This window comes from Onychomys torridus, chromosome 3 (assembly GCF_903995425.1).
Source record: "Onychomys torridus chromosome 3, mOncTor1.1, whole genome shotgun sequence".
Taxonomy (NCBI): Eukaryota; Metazoa; Chordata; class Mammalia; order Rodentia; family Cricetidae; genus Onychomys; species Onychomys torridus.
In genome coordinates, this window is record NC_050445.1 from 111,830,708 (window position 1) to 111,853,072 (window position 22,365).

Genomic DNA, 22,365 nt, shown 5'->3' on the forward strand with positions numbered 1-22,365 from the left:
TATGCTGTTTGTTAAATTTTAAAAATTAAGGTAATGTGAGCAATTAAAGTAATTAATTTAATATTCCTAAAAATGCCCTCTTTTGGCCATTTTGACATCTTGGGTTTTGCACTTTTATATTTCCTCCCCAAGTTTCACTTTTTTCAGTCTTTCTCTCTCTCTTTTTCCTTCGAGAGAGGATTTCTCTGTGTAACATTCCTAGCTGTCCTAGAACTAGTTCTACAGACCAGGCTGGCCTTGAACTCGAAGAGCTCCACCTGCCTCTGCCTCCTAAGTGTTGGGAATAAAGGCGTGCACCACTACTGCCCGGCTCAGTCTTCCTCTTTTGCTCTCAACAATTTATTTCAACCCAGTCCTATTTCAGGGTAATAATTTTTCTCCCATAATTGCTCCAACTAAAAAGTAACACATTTCTTTTTAAAAGGGTGGTCAGAGTTTGAGACCCAAGACAGAGAGAGCAAATAAAGCAAGTAATTTAAGCACCAAAAAGTTTAAATTCAACTCCAAAAAAACCCCCCAAAAACAAAAACAAAAACACCAATTACACAAACATCGGAGACCAAGACTAAAGAACACAGCAATTTCCTTTCCTGGTGATGGAAGGAATGGATTAGTGACGCCAACTAGGACTTGACATCAGGAAGAACAGTGTCTCTAGTGCCATCTACTGGCAATGAAGCATTAAGTGGAAAACAAAGGGTACTCCAGCTTTTAGTACTTCCCTACAACCCCAAAAGCACAGCCTGTCACTACATAAGTGTCAACTGATAGGTAGGCAGAGCCTTGCCTCCCAAACAGAAGAGTTCTAAAATGCGTGAGCCCCAGCTTTATGGCAAGAGTTTTAACAAAAAAGCTGCATGTGATAGCATAAGGAAGGTGCTTTGCAGCATGTGAGATGAACTAAGGGCTGAGTAGTTACAATGAAGAAACAAAATCCATGGCATGGTTAGGAACAACCTTTGTGTAGGCTCTTAGTCCCCACCGTCTAAGGCTTTTCTTCCCACGGTCCCAGCTGGGTGGAAGGTTGCTGCCAATGCTGAGCTCATATGTCACATCTGATCAAGAAGGGCTGCTTTGACTAGCACCTCAGGTCTTGATGCCCACAGCGAGCACTCAACTGTCTGAAAGGCCCAAGGCTGTGGGAATTAAAACCTTCTTAACAACCAAGCTTATAAAACCACTATGAGATGAATTTTGTCTTCTAAGCGTTTGAGGAGTTGATTTCATTTTTGAAGTAGCAAATAATCAAACAGGACACTACTGCTTTAATATCAACCCTTCTTTGCACCCACTCTGAATACTTCAGTGTCATGGCTTCTCTCATATTAGAATCTTCTAAACTTCTAAAACAGAAACATATACACACCCATAGAGAATACATACTGCACAGCACACAGGAGGGCAGTGAAGTCTCTAAAGGTAGATGTCATTTACATAGGCACAGAAAGCTCTACAAAGCTCCATGTTAATTCAATTATAAAATTATCTCTACATGTTATTTGTGTAAAAAAAGAAAGAAGGGAAAAGCAAGCAGGCTGTGGTGCAGCCCATCTGTAACCCCAGCACTCAGCACTGGGGCAGGCAACAGTGACTTCTATGCAAAAGGGTGTTTGGTCGGACTGGAGAGCAAGCAAGTTCAGTGGTTAAGAGCACCTGCTGCTCTTGCACAGGATCTGGGTTTGGTCCTCAGCACCAACATCACATGGCTCACAACCACCTGTACCTCTGCGCCAGTCGATCTGATGTCCTTCTCTGGTCTCCCCATGCACGTGATGCACATACAGACAAGCAGGCACATATACATAAATACAATTTAAAAATCAGTAACTTTAAAAAAGGGAATCAGTCCCATTTAAGTTAATGTCGTAAACACTTCCCCAAAACAAAATTTCAACAAAAATCACAAGTGGCTCAGTGAGGAAGCCGACAGCATCACATTCTAATTCAAAAGGTCCCAGGCACTCCATGGGACTGGGGCTGTGTCAGCAACAAGGCAAGGCCCATTTCTAGGAAGGGAAGGGCCAGTCAGTAAAAGCACAGAGGACAGAAGCTTGTGCTAAGTGCTGTGAAGTTAAGTAGAGGTGGGCTTGGAGAGCAGGTATAGCACCCTCCTATACTACAGGGGAATGGAAAAGCTTAAACAAGTCATTATATAACCCAGTAATTTTACTTCTATATAGACAGACCAGAGAATTGAGAATAAAAATGTATTCATTGTAGCTGGGTGCAGTGGTACATGCCTTTAATTCCAGCACAGGGGAGACAGAGGCAGGCAGATCTCATTGAGTTCTAGAACTGCCAGGGATACATAGAGAAAGACCTTGTCTCAAAAAATAAATAAAACATAAATGTGTTCTTACGAAAGTATACTAGTGTCCATGGAACATTATTCACAAAAGCAAAAGCAACCTAAATGCCCATCTGCTGTTGTTGAACTATAAGCAAAAATATGGTACAACCTCAGAATGGAGTTGTTTGTTTTTTTCCTTTTGGAGCTGAGGATCGAACCCCAGGCCTTGTGCTTGCTGGGCAAGCGCTCTACCACTGAGCTAAATCCCCAACCCCCAGAATGAAGTATTCATCAGCTGAAAAAAGGTAAGGGACACCAGTACATGCCACGACGTGGATGATGCCATAGTGAAAGCAGCCAGACAAAACTGTATGTGATTCCATTTACAAAACACCCACAACAGGCACACATCTAGAGACATAGCACATGCTGACGAGTTGGGGGAGCATTAAGAGTTGACAGAGTTCAAGGTTTCTTCGAGGGATGATGAAAGACTAGATGTGAAGATGGATGCCTGCCTAAATGAATACACTAAAACTACTGTCAACTTTAACAGAGTATGTTTTATGGTCTATGAATCTTAACCCAATAGAGAAGGGACATGAACACATCTAGGAGAGGGACCATTCCAGAGGAAGAAAAAGAAAGTGGGAAGACTAAGCAGGCACATACCTGGCTTCAAAGCACATTAGCACAGCAGATGTGTCCAAGTGCAGTGAGCTATGGTGTGAGTACATGATCACACAGAAGCCTGAGACTGCAGCAAAACAGACTTTCTTCTAACAGTAACACTGAGACCAGGAATGTGCGGTCTTTGCTGCGGTGGAGTAAAGAGGCACCAAGAGCAGGAAGAGAGGACACATCTGGAGCTTCTGCAGTAGTCCAGGTAAGGGTGTGAGCCTGGACTGGTGTTGGTGGTAAGCAGTGGCCAAAGAAATTCCAAAGGGATTTTCCAGTCAATCAGATCCAGGACACAAGGATGGGCCCAGAATTTGACTGAATGAAGGAGTAAATGAAAGGCCATTTAGTAAAGAGCTATCAGCTAAAGTGGGGGAGTCTCAGGGAAGAGGGCAGCAGGAAAGTGAGGGCTCAGTTCAGCCTCACATTTGAGGTGCCTGACCTGCAGGCGCAAGCAAGGCTGCGGCTTAGTGGAGGTCCAGCCTGGTATACGTACCGAGGCCAAGCGGCATACAGTTAAAGCCGCATGGAGTGCAGGGAGAGGGTCGAAGGACAAAGCCCTGGGCATGCCATGACACAGGTATTTGGAAATAGAAAATCTTACACAAAGTGTGGCCCTGGATGACAGCAGCCTATTAGAGGAAAAGGTCCTAACCATATGCCTCATCTCTTCCCAGATTTAAAAATCTAACCAAACGGAAATGGAGATCATTATGCTAAATGAAAAAGCTAGACTAACACAAATATTGTTTTCTGATACATGAAATCTAGATTTAAATTTAAGTACATGTTTACATACCTGTGACTGGGGTCATGAAGGTATACATGGGACCATCATAAAGGGGAGGAAGAGCTCTTGAGAAGGTAGAGGGAAGAAGAGAAGGTACTGGAATATGCATCACATGAAAGCAGAGGGAGGAAAGGAGCCAGCAAGAGGAGGCAGGCACGGGGAGAGTGAATAAAAAAAGCAAAATGATGTATACCATGAAAATGCCCAACAAGACTCATCACTCTATATGCTGACAAAAACTAACAAGGATAAAGATATGGCCAAAGAAATACAAAATCATGAGACATAGGTGTAATTACAGAACTGTTCAAAATTGCAAAAACTTTGAAATAATCTGAATGCTAACATCAATGGGGGCTGAAATAACCACAGTCTATCTGCAATAAAATAGAAGGACTTTACATGCACTGCCCAATGAAGGCTTTGCTAAGAGCAGAGACACAGCCAACTTCCATTTGAAGTAGACACATACAGAAATATGTTTACGCAGTTATGGGATGTCTCAAAGTGGACATGAAACCTGCTACTAGGTACTCTTCTCAAGGTATCAAAAAAGGTTGATCAATTATGGTACAACTAAAAAGCCACAGGATGCCATTGTCTCTAACTAAACAAGTGTAAAATATTCATAGTAATGAGGCAAGGGTTACAGGAGGGCTACATGTTCCTTTGACATATTATTCCAAGGGTGGGGATAAGAGATGCACTTCCATAGGAGCCTGAAAGGATGCACAACAAAATGTTTCTGGAGTAGAATGTAGGGGGGGGTTTGGCTTTTCTTCTGCTGTCTGGTTCTCCTAAGTATTTTAAAAATAAACATGTATCACTTTTGTTTCTGAGGGAACATAGTAAATGATGTTTTGAGGAGAAATGAAGAATACACAAAAATCCAAAGCTATACTTTTTCCTTCTTCTGGTTTTTAAACTACCAAGAATCAAAATGGCTAAATCTAAGCTGGCATGGTGACATATTTATAATCCCAGCAACAAGGGGATGGAGGCAGGACCGTCCCAATTTCAAGGCTAGCCTGGATTACATAACAAGACCTTACCTCAAAACAAAAGAAATCTATGTGTGGAAAAAGAAAATGTCTAGGGAGACTCTTTAATAATAAGATATTTGTCAAATAAATATAAAATGGGTAGAAATACAGTTTTATTGGAGAAACTCATATCTAAGTTACTTTCAGTTTTTAAGAACTCCTAACAAGCATCCAAAAAGAAAGCACACACAGGTTCAAAGGAACAAGACAAACGGGCTGTAGCCACCACAGGGTCACCACCTTAAAAAGTGTCACCTCCCTCCTGAGAAAAGGAAGTACACTGGGGGTCATAAATAAGACGTTCTTACTTTATAGGAAGGAAGAACTGAGATCCTGTTTGGAGGTGGATTAAATACAAAATATAAAATACTCTCTGACCCAGATGAGGGAGAATCCTCCAACACCTCAAGTCTCATGCAATAAAATCCAGAGGTCTGTTGAATCCGCCTTTTCGATTCATGTACTGCCTATGATAAAAACAGAAAAGTAGTTTTTAAAAATTTGGACTCTTACTTTAAAAGTATAATAAAACCATACTTCAAAATTCAAACTAAAAACACCTTTCAAAATGCTTCACCTGGGTATGATGGTATGTGCCTGTAATCATCACTACTGCAAGGGTGGAGATACAATGATTGCAAGTTCAAGCCCAGCTTGGGATACACAGAGACCCTGTTTTCAAAAGCAGGGCTTAGGGACAGTATAAGGTAAGAGGTAAGAGTGTTTGACTTCCAAGCATGAAAAATGAAAAAAGCTAGGCATGGCTGTGTGTGCCTATAACCCCAGCAGTGGGAGGGCAGAGAGCTCACTGAGCAGTCCAGCCAGCTATGAGCTTCTGGTTCAGAGACCCTGCCTCAAGGCAGCAACAGGCAGAGCTATTTGTTCACATGAATACTGGAAGGAAATTTTAATACATCAGAATCCAAACAACAAAGACAGTATAGTTCACAAGCACCAGTCTTGGCAGCACAGGTTTGTAATCCCAACCTTTGGGTGGTGGAGGCCCAAGGATTGGATCATAGTTATCTTTAGCTATGTTTCAAAAAAACCAGGGCACGCGCACACACACACACACACACACACACACACACACACACACACACACACGAAGTGAGCAAGCTAGCACATGTGTGCAAACAGTATGGAAAACTTCAACATTTCCAAAACATACACAATTATCCTGTAACAAAATTCTCTTCCAAATGTGAAACTAATTTGAGGTTAAGCACAGGGGCCATACATACCTGTATTTCCTCTTCTGAGACACGTTTATGGCATAGGCATTTACAGAGCCATCTACCTTCTTCCCCTGGAAAGAAACAGGAAGGCCATACTAAATACCTGGGTCACAGAGGGGGATCCTGTGGGTGTATTTTGAGTAGCAAGAGCCCCATGAAGGGCAGATGGCCTGAGATAACACTCCATGAATGCTCAGGTGTTACAACTCTGGTCATACCTAAGTATCAATACAGTATTAAAAAAGCAAACATTTGGGGCTGGGGATGTACTTAGTGGTAGGCGCCTGACTAGCATGCACAATCCTCAGCCCCACAAAACAAAAACAGTAAGCATTCACAGTGTTCATGTGATGTACAAGGCATGCTGAAAACCAGAGGCAGATTTTTAACTTCCTTCAAAGATCTTTTGATGGGCTGGAGATGATGCAGCAGTTAAGAACACTGGCTGCCTTCCAAAGGACAGGGATTCAATTCTCAGCACCCACATGGCAGTTCACGACTGTCTGTAACTCTAGTTCCAGGGGAACTATGCACATAGAAATTAAAATTGGAAAAAAAAAAAAAAAAAGACTCCTTTGAAAAGTTCTCAGACACACTTGGTTCATAATATTCTCGAATCAAGCTGGGACAGTTTCTACATATTTAATTCTCATCTCTTGCACAGAAGATTGACTCTTTGACATTTAAGTCAGGAATTGGAAGTTGGAAATGGTACAAGCTGCGCTGGTGCTGTTGGCTTTTCCACATGGGCATCTCCCCTCTCCCTGTGGTCCAGACCCTACGCAGCCACTTCACTCCCCATTCCCACTCGTTCCCATGCTGTTCTTCAGGTCTGAAGAGCCTTCCCTGCCCTTATCCAGCCTTCAGCTAGCTGGGTGCTGTCCACTGGCCATGCCTAACTTAACTGATCCAGCTGCTGACAGCACCACTGTTTTTAGTTCCTGAATAGTAACAATGTCAACTGTGCCTTCCTTGAAGCACCATATGCGTTACCCTTCGAAACTGTGCTCTTTCTCCTGAAACGCACGATGCTGCTTTCTGTCTGTCTGTTAAGTTTTGAGATGGGCTCTAGCAGGCCAGGTTAGCCTCAGTATGTAACTGAGGATGACCTGAACTTCTTGGCTCTTCTACCCAAGTGCTAGAATTATAGGCATGGTTACTGTAGCTGGCTTGAGACTGCAGCTTCTTGATGGAGGGTGTCCTCTCAGGGCCCAGGCTATGGACTTTCAGAAATGTAGAAAAAGGACAGCTCAGTGAAAGTCACTACACTGTAACAAAACACACTGGCATACTTCCAACCCTCTTCCAGTAGGAAGGTGGCTTATCGGTGTGGAACATCACTGGACATCTGCGTTAGGTGAACCAAGGATTCTAGCACTGGTGGTGTGTAGAAGTGAGCCCACACATTTAAAATGGAGCTAAGACAAATGGGTTTGATTAATTTTCTTTTTTCCTTTTTGTATGTGTTATTGTGTGTGTGCATGTTCATGCAGGTGTACATGAACATGTCCGTGCATTCATGTAAAGGCCAGAGGTCTATGTTGGGTGTCTTCCTGAAGTGCTCTCCTTTAAAAAAAATTTTTTTTTGAGCTGAGAATTGAACCCAGGGCCTTGTGCTTGCTAGGCAAGCGCTCTACCACTGAGCTAAATCCCCTACCCTTTTTTTTTTTTTTTGAGACAAGGCTTCTCTGTGTAACAGTGTTGGCTGTCCTAGAACTTGTTATCTATCTATCTATTTTTTTTTTTGTTTGTTTTTGTTTTTTTGAGACAGGTTTTTTCTGTGTAGCTTTGCACCTTTCCTGGAACTCACTCTGTAGCCCAGGCTGGCCTCGAACTCACAGAGATCCACCTGGCTCTGCCTCCTGAGTGCTGGGATTAAAGGCGTGTGCCACAGCAGCCCCAGCCCTTACAGTTTTGACACTTATCTTTAGTGTGCATGCTGTTCACAAGCACACACACTACCGAGCCACCTCACCAGTCCTCTACCTTACTGGAGACAGGATCTCTTACAGGAACTCATGAATTCAGAGAGAGTGGCTAGCCAACAAGCTCCAGGCATCTACCTTCCCATTTGTGTTTGGGGGATTACAGATGCACACTACTGAACCTGGCTTTTTTGTAGGTGCTGGGAATCCAAACTTAGGTCCTCACACTTGCACAGTAGCACTTTATCAACTGAGCCATCTCCTAAGCCCCAATTTGAACTTAATTTCTTATTCCTATTTTTATTTAAATTTCCAGGGGGAGCAGTGGTACCAAACAAACTACTGAGCTCCTAAAAACAGGCAGTAGACAAAACCCATAAAGACTAGCCTTGAAAAGGAACGTTATGCTAACCTTTTCAATGAGTTCAATCTCCAGAGGCTTACTCAATTTTTTGGAAGCTTCTGGAGAGCTGCACATTACTAACTCTATTCTCATACATTACATGTTAGGAGAGACATTTATCCATTAGTAAAAATAAGGAAACTATGAATGTCTAATAGAAAGGAAAATGAATGAGCTGAGAGCCACATGAAGCCAACTGCACATAAACTAAATTAACACCTATGTGGGGTAGTTAGAAAATAACCATGTTTGGCTGGGTTGTGGCTTAGTAGTGCATAAATGACATATCATGTACTGAGCCAAACTAGACCAAAGAAGAGCCCTGACCCCAGCTGCTCTCATATTATGCTACACTGCTTTTCGTAGCGTCTAAGAATGCTTACTTAATGTCTCCTTTATAAGCAAACCTCTTCTGACTATAGTAAGGCAGAGTCTTGAGACCTTTAAAACCCTTAGGAATTACAAATATCAACCAGGCAATAACAAGACTAGAAACCAAGCTCCTTCACTACTATTCTAAGAACACAAAACCATAATTACTTTGCTCGATAAGTACTGTTACTTATTAGGTTCATATTAATAGTGATTAATAATACATATTATAAAATACTCCAAATAACGAAAGAGGAGTTGAGCTGGGTGTGGTACTACACACCTGGAATTCTAGTGATTGGGAGACTGGAGCAGGAGGTTCTGACTGTCTCAATCAATAATGCCAACCAACACAATAAGATGATTTGCTATATTCAAAGACAAAAAGCTGAGATGTTAGTAGTGTTGAATTCCAAAATGGGGTTCACATAACCGCTGCAAGAACAAAAGTGTAGAGCGAAAATGCTTCAGGATCCAGTTACACGAGAGCAGTCCCAAAAGGACTCTAGCAGTACAGGACACAATTCCAAGACACTGGCAGATGGGGACACCTGTTAGAAAGCTCTGTGGTGGAGGAGCCTATCAGCAGGCTGAAGAGACAGCCAACAGAGCAGAGAAACACAAATCTTTGGCAGCTACACATGAAGCAGAGGATTCCCACTGACAGTTTACACAGGACTGCAACAATTAAACACCAAACAGGAAAGAAAACAAACCTTGTCAATCAATAAATGAGTTAATGAACTGAAGACAATTCCCAAAAGAAAAAAACACAAATGACGAAAAAACATTTATCTTTAATGATCAGGGAAATGTTAATTAAAACTACTTCATCTTACCCTTGTCAGAATAACTATTGTCAAAAACCAAACGACAGAGGCTGGAGAGGTGGTTCAGCCGTTAAGAGCACTTACTGCTCTTCCAGAGGACCCAGGTTTGGTTCCCAGCACCCACATGACAAATTCCAACAGCCTGTGCTCCAGTTCCAGGGGATCTGGCATGCACTTTTAGCATCTTCAGGCACCAGGCACGCATGTAGTGCAAGTACACACCACAGTCAAGACACTCATAAACATTCAAAGAAAAAAACAGATTAAAAAATAAAACAAATAACAACCCATACTGCCAAGAATATGGGCAAAAGGAACCCTTCCTCACTACTAGTGGGATTATAAAAAACAGATGAATGAATAAAGACACATAAACTGGGCATGGTGGTGCCTGTCTATAAATCTCATCACTTGGGATGTAGAGAACCAGACGTTCAAGATCTTCTTCAACTACATAACAAGTTTGAAGCCAGCCTGGGCTAAGTGATACCTTTTCTCAAGGAAAAAAGAAAAAGAAAAAAAGAATGTGGACTAAAATCCTTGCTTCTTTTTAAAGATTTATTTGTTTACTATGTATACAGTGTTGTGCCTACATGCATGCCTGCAGGCCAGAAGAGGGCGCCAGATCTCATTATGGATGGTTGTGAGCCACCATGTGGGTGCTGGGAATTGAACTCAGGACTCTAGGAGAACAGTCAGTGCTCTTAACCTCTGAGCCACCTTTCCAGCCCCAAATCCTTGCTTCTTAATCCTTGCACTCATGTGACTAAGGCAGGAGGATTTCAATTTTAAGGCCAGCCTGTGCTACATAGTAAAACCCTTCTGAAAAAGAGCAAAAGTCTTCCTTGCTCTAAAACATCTACAGGTTCCAATCCCTTCACATGGCGAAGGGCACAGAAACGCTCTGAGCTCCACCATAGCCCCAGGCAGTCACTAGCAGTTACTGGTCACTACACTGCACTGCGCACACTGGAGTCTCCACCATGCACCCCATATCTTCACACTTACTGAACAGCACTCTGCTTCAGATTTGCTCCTTGTCTGCCTCACCACTACCTACCTTTGAAAATCGACATCCTCTGGACTGGAGAGTCCAGAATAAAAAGTAGCTTAGCACTTTCTCTGTGTATGTTTAAAGCCCTCAAAATCTGTCTACAACAAGATAAGTTGTGCCTGTGGAAGAAGTTATTAGTGACAGCAAAGAATATGGAAAACCAGGGCGGTGTAAGGGACAAATAACCCAGAACATATAACTGGCTCATCTTTTACTTACTTTTGTGGAGTCAAAAGAGGCAAATCCCATTAATTTCATCATTTCTATTTCTTCCTCTGTCTTACCCTCCAGATCTTCCTCTGTAAAAATAAACAAGTTTGGAGTTGGGGATTTAGCTCAGTGGTAGAGTGCTTGCTTAGCAAGCGCAAGGCCCTGGGTTCGGTCCTCAGCTCCAGAAAAAACAAACAAACAAACAAATAAGTTTTGAAGTCCTATCATTATATGTGTGGATGCACAGAGATGTTCATCTGCACAAATGAAAAAGTAGCAACAGATGTGCAGACATTTCACCTCAGCAGCAGAGACCAAATAAAAGGTGAGCCTATCAAGAAAAATTCCTATTAACTTTGACATGCCAGAATATCCACCATGTGCTCTCCACAGAGCCTTTAACATCAGATACAATACCATCAAGTTTGGAAGATATTCCCCAGATAGAATTTTTTTAATGTTTTAAAAAATACCTTTCCTAAATCAAAACCAGCACATACTGGAAATACTCTAATATATAATTAAAATTAAACCCCCAAATCACACACAATGAACCCTATAAAAGGTTAATATTTACATGCTCAAAATTACTTTTTTTTTTTTGTTTTGTTTTGTTTTTTTTTGAGACAGGGTCTCTCTGTGTAGCCTTGCCTGTCCTGGATCTCACTCTGTAGACCAGGCTGGCCTCAAACTCAGAGATCCGCCTGCCTCTGCCTCCTGAGTACTGGGATTAGAGGCGTGCCAAATTTACACTGACTATGACTGAAACTCTCTCAGCAAGTCTGCTCATCCAGTAACATTACCAGTGATCTGACGCTCTTTGCTCTTTCCTTCTTTAGGTTCTTTCTTTTCTTCATCTCTTCGTTCCTTCAGTCGAGAAGGTGAAGGAGACGTGGATCTATGTCGCCTTGGAGACCTAATATTTATCAAGTAAAGCTGTTAGAAACATGTACTAGGCAATTCTGTTGATCTGCACCCATGAGGCCCTGACAAATGAAGGCTGGACAAAGCCAGGCCAGAGATCATTAGGCTCTGATGGCTTAAAGAAAAACTTTATTCACCAGTTACCAGTACAACTAAGGTTAAAAACGTTTTGAGAGACAGAAAAATCTACCCTCAAAATTCTAAGAGGAAGCTAGAGATGGATCAATGGTTAAGAGCAAATACTGGCTTTGCAGGGGACCCAGGTTCGGTTCCAGTCACCTGCAGTTCCTAGGATCCAGCACCCTCTGGCCTCCACGGGCACCTACAGGCATGCATGTGGCACATGTGAAACGCATGCAGGTGTGTGTATATGCTCCCTTACTCTCTCCCGAAACACACACACACACACACACACACACACACACACACACACATACACACACACACACACGTACAGAAAGCATCTTTAAGAAAGTTTGTAATAGGACTGGTGAGATGGTTCTGGAGATGAGGGTGCTTGCCAACCTGAGTTCATTCCAAGGACCCGTGTAGCGGAAGGCAGAAAGTGACTTCCAATTGTCCTGATGTCCACATGCCCACCCCACCCCCCTGCAAATGTAATAACAAAATTTAAGTTTCTAACTATTACACAAGTCCTCCTAAACAACTGCTGATGTTTTGGAAGAGTCCATTTTTACCACCCTGCTAAGGTCACCTGTTCTTGATTACACACTTAAATTTCTTACTTTAGCAAACACCATGCTAAGTGGTTTCCACTCATTATTCCTCATTGTTCTTCAAAGACAACTCTCTTGGGCTGGAGAGAGGCTCTGTGGTTAAGAACCCCGGCTGTTCTTCCAGAGGAGGTTGGCTTCTAGCTCCTACCCCACAGCTCACAACTGTCTGGAACTTGTTTCAGGGAATCTGATGTATCACACATAGACATACAATGAAGGCAAAACACCCATACATAGGAAATAAAAGTAAGCTAAGCATCTTTTTTTTTTTAAGAAATTATTTTTTTTATTTATTATGTATACAGTGTTCTGCCTGCATGTGTCCCTGCAGGCCAGAAGAGGGCACCAGATCTCATTACAGATGGTTGTGAGCCACCATGTGGTTGCTGGGAATTGAACTCAGGACCTCTGGAAGACCTGAGCCATCTCTCCAGCCCAGCCAAGCATCTTTTAAAGACTACTTTCTTATGCTATAATTAAACCATTTGCCAGGAGTACTGCTGGCTTTAGAATAATGTGTGATTAAACTCTGCCATTTCATGAAATTGGAAATCCCCTTCTAAATGATAAAAGCAAAGTTAAGGGCATTTCCCAGGCTCCTTTTTTTTCCTGCAGCTTTGTAGTCAAGCTTCTGGTTTTTCCTCTACCCTCACCTGGAGCGTCTTCGGTGTGGGGATCTTGAGCGGCTCCTTCTGCGATCCCTCTCCCGAGACCTGGACCTTTCTCGGCGCCTTCGTTCCCGATCCCGTGATGTGGACCGGGACCGCCTACGCTCTAATACATAAACAAAAATAGCAGAGAAGAAAGTTATCTCAAACACCTAGAGCTGTCCTACTGAAGTATAATGCAAGCTGCTTCTGGTAGTCACAATGAAAGATACTTAAAAAAAAAAGCAAGCCAGGTGGTGGTAGCACACACCTTTAATCCCAGCACTCGGGAGGCAGAGCCAGGTGTATCTCTGTGAGTGAGTTCGAAGCCAGCCTGGTCTACAGAGTGAGATCCAGGACAGACACCAAAACTACAAAGACAAATCTAGCCTTAAAAAACAAAACAAACAAACGAAAAAGTCAGCTGGGCATGGTGGCCCAGTGTTTTGGAGAAAGAGGCAAGTGTCAGATCTCTGTGAGTTCATGTGAGTTTCAGAATAGCCACAGGTATATAACAGAGAACCCCTGTCATGAAAAGTAAACAGACAAACAAAAAAGTAATTCCTGGGCATAGTAACACACACCTGTAACACCAGGACTGGGGAAGTGGAGGCAGAAAGATCATTGTTCAAGACTACCCTCTGCTACATAAGGCCCTGTGTGGAAAAAGAAAGGTAGGGTGTTGCTCAGAACACTTGCCTTGCATGTAAGAGGCACTGGGTTCTGCTCTCTTCACCCCACACACAGTAAAAGCAGCTCAAAAATCATATTAACATTTTTTGACTCAATATATCCAAACTTAACACTTCAACACATAACTTCACTTAAAGTCAAGCAATGTGGTATATTTAAAAATCACCCCATATTTCTATTGTTTATACAATAGCTTAGTATTCAATTGTATTACCTGATAAATTATATTTTTAACACAAGTTTTGTGCTTTTTGAAAGTATGGCTGTGTATGAGGGTATGGTTCCCTCCTCCCCCACTTGTTCAATCTATCATTTCTTGTACTAATTAGTAAACTGGTCAAAGTAAAGGATAATGCTACAAAATAAGTATTTTCCCCCAAAGGAAATCCACTGACTATTGTAAATTTACAGCACTTCAAGGGCTCAATTTGCTTGAGGTCCTGGTTGTCTAGTAAGAAAACCGAGTGTTCACCAGCTGAAGACCTTGTTCTAAACAGCTGGAGACTCTAACTCTAATCCCTAAGGGCACAAAGACTCTCTGAGTTTTCCACAGTCCCTCTTTACCCCTGCCTCAGTACTGTACCCTCGGGGGCTTGGGCACAGAAGACATTAGGCTACCCGGTATCAAATTCTAAACACTTCAGACTAATGACCTGGGCAAGGCACTAACATTTGGTAAACATTTGTGGGCCAGGACAATCACATGCTGAATGTTACCGGGTGTGGGGTTAATTCCCACATCAACTCTTCGAGGTAAAGTTACCCACGATGATTACGGGAACTGAACTGAAAGAAAGGTGGGCTGATTTATGCACGGTCACCCAGAAGCTAAGCGAAGGAATTGGAACTCAATTGAGGCCGGGCTGAGCAGCGCAGGCCCCGGCCTCGCCCCGTCCCGCACCCTCTCCGTCCCTTCGGGCTGAGGACTCAGGTAGCGCCTGTCAGCGTCCCGAGCCGCACGACCTTCTGAACTCACCCCTCCGCGGGGAGCGGCTACGGCTACGACCCATCGGAGCCCCACTCTTCTGGCCGCCCCGGAAACGATCCCACAACTTCCGGAGCAGCCGGAAGTTGCTTCTGCTCACCGACTGGAAACCTTCAAGGACGCGCTGCGAGGGTTCCGGGTGTTCCAACCAGCGGATGGCGCAAGTCCTGCCCCGGATGCAACTCCATGGCCTGAAGTTCCACGAGGAACCGACGGTCGCTTCCGTTTCTTCAAGTTCGTTTGTTGTTGTTCCCTATTTCTCCTTTTGTCCTCCTGGAGAACTCATCTAGCTCTGTATCCCCCCCCCCCCGCGCGCCATTCTCTCCCGTTTCTCCATACGTATAACATACATCACACTAGTTCACTAGTTCTTTTTTGTTGTGGTTTTTTGAGACAAGTTTCACTATGTCGCCCTCTTTGTCCTGAACTTGCTATGAATACCAAATCTGTCTTGGGATTAAAGGCGTACGCAACGTTTCCTTCCTTCCTTCCTTCCTTCCTTCCTTCCTTCCTTCCTTCCTTCCTCTTTCTTCTTTCCTTCCTTCCTCCCTCCCTCTCTTCTTTCCTTCCCTCCCTTCCTCCCTTCCTTCCTTTCACTTTTGCTCGTAAATGTCGTAAGAAAGGAATAACCAAAGGATGCAGTCAGCTTTATGTTTTCTCAGATGACAACACTGATACTGTGCCCTAAACTACTATTTCGGTTTTAGGAAGTTTTATTGTTTTATTTTTTTATACATACGAGGGTGTCCGCAGAGGCTAGAAGAGGGCTTGTATCCTTTGGAGCTGGCCTTGAGAGCCTCCTGACAGTAGGTGCTGAGAAAATGAGCAGCAAATGCTCTTACTGCCCAGCACTCCACCACCTTTTCAGCCCCAGCTACAGTCTGTTGTAAATAAAAGACTCTAAATCCCGTTCTGTTCCCTCAAAGAACCCTCCAGAAACTGCCATAACCTTCAAAACGGAAGGCTTTATAATGCATAAAAATAAGGAAAAAGGCTCCCTTGCTCTCAAAAGATGAAGCTTTCTGCAGTAAACCATGAATGCCCCAAATGGAAAAGGCTGGAGCCTCTGCTGCCAGAACCAGTGCTTTTTGCTAGTCTTATGAGGGTCAAAGGCTGAGGCCCAGCTTTTAGAACAAAAAGCTGGGGACAGGCTAGATGGAGTTTGCAAACACTTGGCCCACTAGTCATCATGTAAAAAATAATTAATACATACATTTTGATGTAGCCTCTTTAATACTTGTTCCCAACTAAACTAGAATTCTCACCATGAGGCCTGATTCCCATAGCTTTGAGATTATGGCATAATGTGTGTCAAGGTATGGAAGAGAGGGTTCAAAGGAAAAAGAGTTGAAGTCACTGTCCATAAGGAAGATAGGGGAATTAGAGGAAGCCAAAGACTATGCATTAGAGGTTTAAGAGAAAAGCAACATGGTGGTTTCAGGTGATCAGACATAACCCCCCACCCCCCAATCCCAGTCCATACAGGACATCAAATTATTAGTACAAAGGAGATTTATTACCTTGTAGGGGCAGAGGGAGCTGCAAAGGCCGCTGCAGCAAGGAAACTGTAGCAGGTATTTCTGCAGGGGTGGGTTTTCAAGGAGAAAAAGAAGACTCTCTGCTAGGGTGAGTTGATCAATCCTGACTGGACCTATTAGCCAAATAATGAATTTTGATTGTTGGATCTTGGAGTTTTGTCTCAGGAATGAGTCAGTGGCCAAATAAGGGAATGGACCTCAGGGGCTAGCTTTAGGAATGCAATCTACTGTTTTTTAGCAAGGGAGAGGAGGGTAAAAGGCAAAACTTGTTGGCACCATGTTTACCATGTTTGGTTCTGCTAGAGCCCTTCAAAACACTTCAAGGAATCTCTTCAGACTTTCAAAATCAGTTGGGAAGTGTGGTGGAAATTGATTTAATAAACATTTTTTGAATGCCTGCTGAATGTTGGACACTACTACTTCAGCATGAGTGTGAAAAGATGAATGGCATGGTCTCTGCCTCAAGAGGCTTGCAGTCTTAATTACGGAAGTAGATGACGGGATGCTTTCTTAATGTGGTGGAGAAGATACTGTCTAGTGTGTTATGCAAGGAAAAAGGCCATTCAGCTTAATTTGATATTCCAGGAGAGTTTCTGGAAATAATATTCCTGAGAGTTAGGATTACCCACTGTGCTATGTGCTAGGCATAATGAATACAAGTTTTTTTCACACATATACACAAACATATGTGCATAGAGGCATGGTGCCAAGCACCCTTACCTGCTTAGCCACCTCACCAGTTGCCTTTTGACAATACTTATTGAGAAAGTAAGGCTTGGTCTGTTTGCAACATTCATAACATGATGATGTCCATATGGAAGATACAGAGAAGGCAATGAAAGAGTACTTCCTTTATTATTTGATGGCTCTTGTGCCAAGGAGTAACATGGGGGATACTCTCCTGCCCTTAAGTGCCACTTTATCAATTCAGTGGAGCTCTGTGTGCTCCAGTCTGAGAACCTGATATACTTTAAAAGACAGAGGTGAGGGATTTATGAATCACAGGAGCCCAGGAGAGTGCCTGAGACCAAGGCCAGCTCCAAGGGGCCTGTGGACTTACACAGAAGAGGAACAGTCAGCAAGAGAGCCAAATTATGGTTGTCAAGTTTGAAAATACCAGTGTATCAGAATCCACAGGATAGAGTTCTGAGAAGGAAAGAGAATGGCTTAGTCAGTACACAGACCAGCAAAGAAGCCTGGTCCTCATCTTCAGAGCCCATGGATGTTGCCTTATATGTAAGGATGTGCAGATGAGGAGGCTGCTCTCCATGACCCAGGAGGGCCCTAAGTCTTGAAGATCTACAGAAAGGCAGAGGAAGGGTGATACGGGGAGCAGGTCCTGAGACTCCAGAGGCAGGGGTGACATCAGAACGACAGGAACAGAAGCTGCACGAGGCAGGTGATGGGCCCTTGGTGGGAAGCTGCAGAGGGGCACAGCTCTGCTGACACCTGGTCTCAGGCACTGAACCAGGTTCTCGACTTCTGGCCTCCAACTGTGGAAAGAACACATTTCCGCTGTTCTAGGCCAATGTGTCCACGGTGATTTACTACAAAAGGGTCAGGAGACCAAATCCATTAGCACAGCAGGGAACCCTGTAAAATAACTGAGCAGGGCAGAACACTCTTGGGCTGCCTGCATTTATCTTTTCCCATCAAAACCAACAAAACCTGAATGGAAACACCACAACCATATTTTAGATGTAGAAAAAGCATTTGACAAAATTCACCAAAAGATTTGCCCACTGCACATTCAGATTAGCATAGATTTAAACACAGAATGCAAAAGCTATAGCACCTTTTAGGTGGTAACGGAGGCCATCTTTGGAATTTTCTTAGTCTGTCCAGCTGTAGAAAAGGTAGCTTATAACAGAAATTTGTTCCTCACAACTTTGTAGGATGGGAAGTCCAAGGTAAGGCTCTAAGGCTGCGTATCTAGTGAGGACTCTTGAGTCCTGGCTGCTGCCCCATGATACACTGCTTGCTGTTCGTGTGGTCTGGCTCCCTGTTGGGTTGCAGTTTTGGCTCTGCCAGGAAAGCAGACCCAATCTCATCATCAGCTATCAGCTATGATGTTGAATTTCAGTGTTATGATTTTTCTAACTGGGCATTTTCTGTCCTCACTCTGCAGTCTGGGCTGACTTGGAACATAGTACGCAGCTCAGGTTGTCTTTGAACTAGAGGCAATCCTCCTTAGTCTCCTGAGTGCTGGCTGTGAGTTATGCGGGGAACTCCAGGGATGTAGAGCTTTCATGAGCTGTCGTGTTCCTGAAATTATCCCCAGTAAATCCACTGGGGTTTGCAGTGAGTCTTTTTCTGTCCTGCTAGCCAGCTCCTAAAAAATGACATGGAGACTTCTGATTAATTATGAAAGCTTGGCCTATAGCTTAGGCTTGTTCCTAACTAGCTCTTATAACATGTAAGCTAACCCATTTATATTAATCTATGTTCTATCATGTGGTGTTACCTTCTCCATCTTGCACCTCAAGTTTCCTCCCTGGGTCTCCTGTGTGTCTAGATATTTCCTCCTCCTCCTCCCCTTCTCTGCCTCCTCCCCCACTCCTTTCTCTCCCGGGAAATCCCACCTATACTTCCTGCCTGGCTATTGGCCGTTCAGCTTTTTATTACATCAATCATAGTGTACAAATATCCCACAACAGGGCTCCACCAAGTCAGACTCCAGGAGAATCTTTGGTCTGTTGTCAGAGTCCTATCTGGGCTGAACTGATGTTTGCTCAGCTCATGTCTCTACTAGTTATTTGTTGTTGTTGCTGCTGCTGTGACAAAATGCCTAGCGAAAACAACTTAAAGAAGGGTTTGTCCTGGCTCACAGAAGAATTCATTGTGGCAGATAACAAACAGCAACAGGATCCTGAGGTGGCTGGTTATAGGCCACATCTGTAGTCAGGAAGTAGAGCCTGATGGATGCTTGTGTTCAGCTTTTCTCCTTTTTTGTGTATTCCGAGACCCTAACTCATAGAACAGTACTGCCTAGATTTAGGACAGGTCATCCCACACACCTCAACCCCATATAGCTATAATCCCTCGCAAAGAGATATGTTCAGATTTGTCTCCGTGGTGATTCTAAACCCCATGAAGGTAACAATCAACACTAACCATTATGTTGCCCCAAAGTCATGCAATAGACAGCTAGTTTTTGAACCATCCCAGAAGGTCTTACAAGAGATGATTTGGTACCTGGCTCAGGGATGATTAAAGCAGGGGACATTGGCCTATCTTGACAGTTTAAAGGGCTGGAGTGATGGCTCAGTGGTTAAGAACACTTGGTGCTCTTTTAGAGGACCTGGTTCAGTTCCCAGTCACCCATATGGGTAGTTCACAATTGATCATCTGTGACTCCAGTTCCAGGAGATCGATGCCTAACATCAGGCACACACATGGTCCACATACAGGGAAAACATTCATACACATAAATCAACCTTTAAAAAATTTAAAAAAATGTGTTGGGGAAGTGGATTTGGGACTGGCTGGTCTGTGTGTAAATGTACATGTGAAAGGGAGTCCATTGATGCTCTAGGACTCAATTATAAGGAGTCTGGCCTCAGCAATGCACTAGTTGTGGAAACACCAGAAAATAAAATGTCACGATTACCAGCCATACTATTCACATTTATTGCATACTTATATATCAAAAAGGCACATGAGTTTGAGGGGCCTGTAGGTATGAGGGATACAGATAAGGAAGTGCTACAGAAGTTTAGTCATGTGGAACATGACAGCGGGAAGGTACAAATGGCGAGCACCTGCCTAGTGTTGAGGGGAAAGGGCCTGTAGAAGAGCTTCCGGAAGGAAATGCTGTAAGGGAAATCATCCAGAAGACACGGGGAATTGTGTGCTGGGGGAGAGGCGTCTGCACTCTGCAGAATAAGGGCAAGAGGTGAGGGAGGCGGGACTAGGATTACCTGAGGGCAGAGTTTTAGGGATGGGAGAGTAGCACATTTGGGTTTCTTCAGAGAATACTTTGGGGCACTACAGGGACTGATTGAAAAAGAAAACTGCATTGGAGGTAAGGACATTTATCTAGGTGGGTGTCTTAGTCTGCCGAATATAATACCAGAGACGGGGTAAATTAGGCAGTGGATTCTAGACTCTGGTGCTAGAATGCATCGTGTGGTATGACAGCAACAAAGGAGGAGGTAGGACACCATTCTAGACACAACCACACTGGCTCACGAAGGGCTAGTTGCTTTTACACATTACACTTCTCAGCATTATTGCATAGGGAAATAAATTTCCAGTGAGTACTGAGCAGTGTAGGGTGAGGCTGTAACCTCAGCACTTGGGAGGTAGGGACACTGAAGAAGCCAAGGAAGGAAGAGAAAGCTCTTGAGTTTGAGGCCAGCCTGGACTACACAGAGCCTGTCATATTCTAACCCCCAAAGTTGATGACTACAGCAGTTTTCATGTACGTTTACCCAGATCCACAGAAAAGACAGGAATAATTCAGAAACTACAATAATTCTCTTCTTACTGACTGGATAACCAAAGAAATTATTAATAGGTGACTAGTTTTCTAGTCCTAACAGCCAACAGAAAACAAAACTCACACACAGAACTTGGCAGAGGCAAGAGCTGGCAAGTACAAAGCCCCCCCACATGGTCTCCAATCGTCACCCCAAACTGCTAATACATGGTGAGCTGACAACTGGCCAGCGAAAGGAAGTAGGTAATCTCCCCTGTTGATATATTCCCACTTTACTTTCCAAGATTTATAAGGACATATTTGGGTATAATTGTGTTTTTGTTGTAAAGCAGGGTCTTGCAATGCAGCCCAGGCTGTCCACAATCTTGTGATTCTCCTGCCTCAGCCTCATGTGTGCTGGGATTACAGGTGCACGCTCTGTTGGTTTTGTTTTATGAGACAGGGTTTCTCTGTGTAGCCCAGGAACTCACTCTGTAGACCAGGCTGGCCTGGAACTCACAGAGCTCAGCCTGCCTTTGCCTCCAGAGCGCTGGGATTAAAGGCACGTGGCACCACTGCCTGACTATTTGTGTGTGTGTGTGTAGCTGAGGATCAAACCCAGGGCCTTGCGCTTGCTAGGCAAGCATTCTACCACTGAACTAAATGCCCAAGCCCGACTATTTTTTAATATATAAAGAGTAAAGGATTTCTTATGCTGCTGAAAGGAAACAATTAGCAGTGGGAGAGAAAATTACAGCCAGGTGTACAGTTCAGAAAGGAGCCTGTTACTGTTCCAACCATTGCTTCAGAAATTTCACATTACTATTCTAGGAGGGAGAAGAAGGCATTCAAAGTAGTTACATTTTGAAAACAACAACAACAACAACAACAATAAATCCCAAACAAACCAAGGATAATTTGTGACCCTATCAACCTATTACCAGCAAAGAAAACCCACCAGTAATCCAAAGCTAGAAGCAGGAGGGAGCAAGCACTTAGGATCTTTGGGCTCAGTCTGTCTGCTGTCTGTGTGAGAACTCAGCCTTTTTGTTTTCTACGGTTTTTGTTTGGTTGGTTGTTTTTTAAAAATAGTCAAGGCATGGCAGTGGCGGTGCATACCTTTAATCCCAGCACTGGGAAGGCAGAGGCAGGCAGATAGACCTCTGTGAGTTCGGGGCCAGCTTGGTCTACAGAGCGAGTTTCAGGACAGCCAGGGCTATACAGAGAAACCCTGTCTTGAAAAACAAAACAAAACAAAAACAAATAAAAATAAGTAAATAAAAACCAAGCAGCCAAATCTGAAGCTGCTAGCTCCACTGACCCAAATGTCCTCCCCACAGACCCCACAGCTGAGCCTGCCTTGCACTCTCTGCCTCAGAACAAGGATTCTCTAGCTCCTTTTCCCAGAAGCCTCTGAGATTTAGTCTTCCACTCCAGTTGTTTTTTTTTCTCTTAATCTCTAAGAGAATTCTGCTTTAAAACAAAACAAACACAAAGAACCAAGTACTTGGAAAAAAATGAACTTCAAGAAAAAAAGAAAATCCTAGTTTCAGGTGAGGTTTTTGAGTCCACTTTAAACAGGAGCATA

At 43.5% G+C, this 22,365-nt stretch overlaps 1 protein-coding gene across 1 annotated transcript; it reads right to left on the bottom strand.

Moving 5' to 3' along the window:
- Positions 1–4,892: 4,892 nt before the first annotated feature.
- Snrnp27 (small nuclear ribonucleoprotein U4/U6.U5 subunit 27) lies at positions 4,893–14,887 on the bottom strand. Its single transcript, XM_036182640.1, has 6 exons — positions 14,811–14,887; positions 13,148–13,268; positions 11,637–11,749; positions 10,843–10,922; positions 6,046–6,110; positions 4,893–5,268 (listed from the first exon to the last, which is right to left on the bottom strand). Exons 1-6 carry the CDS (start codon positions 14,842–14,844, stop codon positions 5,214–5,216), a joined length of 468 nt encoding a protein of 155 aa, XP_036038533.1. The 5' UTR covers positions 14,845–14,887; the 3' UTR covers positions 4,893–5,213.
- Between the last annotated feature and the right edge of the window lie 7,478 nt (positions 14,888–22,365).